The sequence below is a fragment of the Geospiza fortis genome, unplaced genomic scaffold (genome assembly GCF_000277835.1).
Source record: "Geospiza fortis unplaced genomic scaffold, GeoFor_1.0 scaffold324, whole genome shotgun sequence".
Taxonomy (NCBI): Eukaryota; Metazoa; Chordata; class Aves; order Passeriformes; family Thraupidae; genus Geospiza; species Geospiza fortis.
In genome coordinates this window covers 667,036-672,559 of record NW_005054559.1, presented here as the reverse complement: position 1 = coordinate 672,559, position 5,524 = coordinate 667,036, and the positions used below count along the sequence as shown (strand labels likewise).

General features: G+C 64.3%; 1 protein-coding gene across 1 annotated transcript in view; it reads right to left on the bottom strand.

Moving 5' to 3' along the window:
* Nucleotides 1-2,236, bottom strand: part of LOC115948851 (inactive phospholipase C-like protein 2) — a gene marked incomplete at its 3' end in the record, with an annotated part of 4,927 nt that extends 2,691 nt beyond the window's left edge. Inside the window, 2 exon segments of the mRNA XM_031064129.1 lie at nucleotide 1; nucleotides 4-2,236. The exon segment at nucleotide 1 is cut by the window's left edge and continues 184 nt beyond it. Of these exon segments, the coding sequence (XP_030919989.1) occupies nucleotide 1; nucleotides 4-2,185 (2,183 nt within the window).
* Between the last annotated feature and the right edge of the window lie 3,288 nt (nucleotides 2,237-5,524).

The window sequence follows — 5,524 nt, the reverse complement described above, 5'->3', positions numbered from 1 at the left end:
CAGGCTGCAGGCACTCGAAGGGGATGGTGTACTGGGCAATGAACTCGTCCCCGATGTAGTCGTCATCCAGCACGACGAAGCGCAGCACGGCCAGCTCGGGCAGGTTGATCTGGAACTCCAGACTCTCGTCGAAGATGGGGTTGTCCCCGCTCTGCAGGGCGGTCTTGGTGCGGTGCTCGGCGCAGTCGGCCGGGATGCCGTGGATTTCAGCACACACGTAGGGCTCCACCACCTCCCCCTTGGCCCCCGAGCCCTTGGGCTTGGGGAGGTTCTGCCCGCTGATGACCTTGAGGTGTAGGAGCTGGGCAGGCACGCCAGGCAGGGAGTCCTTGGCATTGGCACTGAAGTAGGAGACCTCCTCCCGCATGATGGCCGGGCGGAGGACGTAGCCACAGGCGCCGTTCTGCCGGAACCAGCCCGCATTCAGGTCCATCATGAGCCCTGGCGTCTGGTAGTTCATGGCCACCATCTGGCAGCCGCACTTCCAGAAGTCCTGGGGGTTCATGTTGCTGGCGTCGATGCGCATGGGGCTGGGGTAGACGCGGGACAGGAAGCGCTTGTTGTAGCTGACCAGCTCGGCCGGACACTCGTTGGCGAAGCGTCCCGCCTCCACCTCGCTGAAGGAGCACATCTCCCAGTAGCGCTGCCCACGCCTGGAGCTCTCAAAGTCCTGGAAGGGCACAGCCTGGCAGAGGCTCACCAGCTCCGAGAGCTCACGGCTGAGGCGCAGCCGCCTCAGGCCGCCTCCCTCTGGTGCCTCCCGGTCCTCCTGGCCCAATCTCCGCGCCAGCTCCCAGCCTTCCTCCTCGTCCGACACCTCCCCCTCGCTGTCCTCGCAGGTGGGCGGCAGCTTCTTGCCCTTGATGAGGATGCGGCCCTTGAGCTCCTCCGGGGAGGGCAGGTACGAGGCCACGGGGTTGGGGGGCTCCAGGTACAGCTTCTCCCCGAGGGTCTTGCGCAGGCACTGGGCAGCGAGGCGCTGCTGGGGGGCCGAGCAGCGCACCACCAGGCACAGGATGAGGGGGTAGGCGGAGGCAGTGAAGGCGTGCTGGTCGATCAGCCCCACCACGGCACGGAAGGGCACGCAGGAGGCAGCCGAGGGGCTGGTGTAGACCACGGGCTCACCCTCGGGGCCATCCCACAGCACCAGCTCGATGCTGCGGCAGCCCAGGCCCAGGGCACTGATGTAGCCGCTGATGTCTGTGCGGCCCCAGAAGTTGTCCTCCAGCAGGCAGGCGCTGTGGGCAGAGCTAATGTAGTAGTGGGAGAGGGGCTGTGCCATGTCCTGGCAGACCTTGCGGTGCTGGGGGTCAAAGATGGAGCAGTCAGCAGAGAGCAGGTAACGTGTGAAGCCATCGATGGCCAGGTAGCCCTTCTCCCGGCCCTCCTTGGAGGGCTCATACTTGCTGACGATCTCCAAGCACTTCTCCTCTGTCACCCCCTCCATGCCCTGCTCCACCTCCAGGAACATCAGCAGGTCCTTCACACCCAGGTATTCCTTGTTGCTGGAGAACTGGACCAGCAGGAAGAAGATCTCAGGGCGGGTGCAGAGCTCGCAGTATGCCTCCACAAAGAGGTCGCAGGCCACCTCCGTGCCAGGACGCTCGCTGGCCTTCTGCAGCTCCTTGAACTTGAGCTCGATGGTGGAGGTCTTCATGCCAGGGTTGAGTGCTTTGATCAGCTGCACAGCCCGGGACACGGGGATGCGGCCAGACTTCTCCAGGTCAGCCAGGTCGAAGACAGAGGAGATCCAGGATGTCCGGAGGCTGGGGTGGCCAGTCCCGGGCGCCTCAGGGCTGTGCTTCCCATAGGACACCAGATAGCGCAGCCCCATCACCCAGGCACTCACCACATCTGCCGAGCTGGCCACCAGGTCCAGGGACTCGTAGTTGTCCCCGTAGATGATGGAGAAGGCGCATTCATCGGGGAACTGGTCAGAGAGCCCATTGCTGCGCAGGACTGGCGTCTTCTTGCCCACCCTCACCTCTTTGACCGATTTGATCTCAATCTTGGCTTTTTCTGAGTCCTTCTTGGAGGGCTCCCAGCGCACGGAGCGCATGTCGGCGTCCAGCACGAAGAAGCGGCTGTACATGCGGGAGTTGGAGCGCACCTTCTTCAGCTCGCAGCCCTCCAGCATCAGGGAGATGCAGGCAGCTGTGCTGTTGATCTTGCGGTCATTGGGCATGGAGCTGAAGGACACTGTCTTCTTCTTGTGCGGGGGCCGCTGCCGAGAGCCATCCTGCCAGGGTGGGAAAGGGGCAGAGCCATCAATCAGAGACAGCCAGGCAGCAGCACACGCCCCACCAGCTCCTGGCATCCTCCTGCCCCATGGTCCCCCCACCCCAGCACTGCCCCAGGGTGCCCCAGCACCATGCTGAGCCCAGTCCCCTCCAGCCCGCCCCTCTTCTGGGGGCTGGGAGCCAGCTCCAGCCCTGGCTTCCCTCACAGCTCATTGCCTGGCTTATTTTAACTCTGCTTTCCTTCCTTCCTTCCTGCTCCTGGCCCTGAGCTGGATCCTTCCCCGCTGCTTGCTCACCCTCACAGGCACAGCCAGCCAGCACAGCCCCTGTCTCCTTGGCCTGGGGAGCAGAGGAAAGCAGACACCCAGCATGTGATGCACGAGCAGAGCTGCTCCTAGGGAGCCCAGGAGAGACCCCCCAATCTTCTGTGAGGAGTGGGGCAGGACAGCCCCTGCCAGTGCCACGTGCTGGGGACAACCATGGCCGTGTCCCACAGAGCGCAGGGTCACGATGGCACGGGCTGTTTGCTGCCAGCACCTCGTGCCCACACTCTGCCCTGCCTCCCCACAGGGAGGGGGGACCCAGCTGCCACAGGGCTGGCAGGGGATAAGGGGGAACAGCAGGGCCAGGAGTGTATTATGGGATGGATTTCATTAAGTAGCACAGTAGGAGGAGATTTAATCCACTTCTTCAAGATTATGGTGAGTCACCTCTAATCTGGTGGTGTCTCCGTTAGAGGCAGGTCCTGCTCAGCTGCCCAGGTTGGAGGTGAGGGGTTGCTCCCCTGCAGTGCCCTGAGAGCTTCCACAGCTCCCACACAGCGCAAGCACATCCCGTGCCTGGTCCTGGAGGGTTGGAATCTGCCCCGCGGGGTCAGGCAGCCACAGCCAAGGGTATTTGGATAAGTCACACAAACGGATGTACAGTTTCCCCAGGGAATGGGGAATCCTCCAAGGATGCTCGGGACACAAAGGCCCAGGGAAGGAGGAACCCGCACCAGCCCTCAGCCCCTTGTTAGAGCCAGGCACATCCTCCTATCCTGGAGCTCGGATGTGGTGGCTGCTGGCATCCTCTCGCTGCCAGATTGCTCCAGGGAGCTGGCCGAGCTCCAGGGCTCTGCCTCGGTGCCAGCCATCCCGGGTCGGCAGGCGCTCAGCGGCAGGTCCCGCTATCGGCCAGCCCGGCGGAGAAGGACTGGACGTCGGATGCTTCCTGCACGCTGCAATCTGAGCGCCCCACTGAGAGGCAGCCCCAGCCCGCTCCGGTGGGCGCCGGGGGCCGTCCCTCGAGGACCCCCGCCCCTCGCGGACCCCCGCCCCTCGAGGACCCGCCCGGCGCACCCACCCCGCGCCGCTCCGCACCGGGCCCCACAGCTGAAAACAGGAAATCCATCCGGAAAGGAAACACGGGCGGGGGACCTGCGTGCACCCAGCGGCACGGACCTGCTCCAGCTGTGCCCGCTGCAGGCAGCCAGACACACCCCGGCAATCCCCCGAGCGCCCCTCGGCTCGGGGTGAAAGCGCAAACGCCCTCCCTGCAGACCCCCACCCTGCCAGGCTCAGACAGGGGATGCGGTGCCCGCTGCAGCACTTTGGGGTGCAGATGTGTGGCACAAACCCAGGAGCACCCTGCAGGTTCTGCTTCTCCCCCTGCACGAGCAAGCAGCGAGCAGGGCATGCGAGGAGTTTCCCGTTTGCAGCTGCCCTACACTCCTCAGAGCAGCCTGGGGGATGGCAGGGAAGTGCCTCGGCTCCCTGGCAGCCCCTTCTAGGCTGTTCCAGGGGATCTTCGACCCAACAAGCGCTGGGCGAGGCGCAGCAGGAGCAGGGCAGGCAGGGGATGGGTAAGGCAGCCGTGGAGCAAGAAGGACATGGTACCCAAGGCCATGACAGCACAGAACAGCCCCAGACAGAGGGCAGAGCTGGCGGATGGCAAGCAACAGTCTTTGCTCCCTGGCAGCCCCTTCCAGGCTGTTCCAGGGGATCTTCGACCCAACAAGTGCTGGGCGAGGCGCAGCAGGAGCAGCGCAGGCAGGGGATGGGTAAGGCAGCAGTGGAGCAGGGAGCACACGGCACCCATGGCCACGGCAGCATGGAACACCCTCAGAGAGGGCAGAGCTCCAACCAGAGCAGGGATCCTGCTCGCTGTGCCACCGAGCTGGCAGGGAGTAGGCAGGGCTCAAAGCACAGATCACGGCCCCGATGCCCACCACGATGCCAGTGGTGAGCGTGGGCTCGCACGGAGGGCACGTTCCAGCCCAGCTGCCTGTCCTGCCCAGCTCTGCAGCATGTGTTAATCACCTCTTCAGCCAATTATCTCCTGCATTAGTGCCCTGGTGAGTGCTGATGCCCTAATCTCAGCCTCCACGTGACAGCCACGCTTACCGGCCGCACAACCCGCTCTCAAAGCACGGGATGGAGAGGAGCCCATCAATTGTCCCTCCCTGCCCTTTATCCCCCGGTATGACCGCGGTGTGATTCATCTGCAGCTGAATTCCCCAGGTCCCGGGTGTCCCCACGGCCCCTATCCCAGTCTGGGCAGCGTGGGCAGGGGCGCAGGCAGGCAGCAGCCCCGGAGCTCAGGCAGTGGGAGAGCAGGAGCAGCCAGGGCTTTTCTAGCTTCGTTCGTTCCCTGCCAAGAAGAGAGCGACTGACACATCCACCCCCCGCGGCACCAGCTGCCACTCCCGGCGAGGGGCCATGGAGTCAGATCCCAGCAGAGGCACCACAGAGCTCCCGGGGCTGGCACACCATGGGAAGGGGGCTGAGGGGACAGAACAGCGCAATGCTGGGGAATGGACGCATCCTGCAGGTCCTATACCCTCTCCAGCATCCTCCCAGCCCACAGGACCACCAGCCCCCTCTGCTTTCAGGCTGAGAAGAAAGAAGGGAGCAGGTCCTCTAGCCAGGGCACAGGGACACTGCGGGGGACAGCTCTGAGCCCCGCTGCCCCAGGCCTCCCTGTCTCCACACAGCCATGGAGTCACACTTTCAGATTCGCTCCTCCAGCCTTTTCTGGAAATCCCAAAAAAACAACAACAGGGCCAGCAGCTCTTTCCACATGTGCCTCCACTGCCTCTCAGGCCCCAGATGGGCTCGGAGACGCACAAGGGATCAGCACAAGCTGGGGACACTGCTCGGCTCTGACCTCCCCTCGGGCCAGCGCTGGCCCTGGGCCACCCGACCTTCACGTGAGGCCACATCCCGCGGTGACGCAGGTGGTGACAGCGATGCCCGGCCTGGCAGCAAGTGAGAGGTTCAGCACCCCCAGCCCGCCGTGCCCAC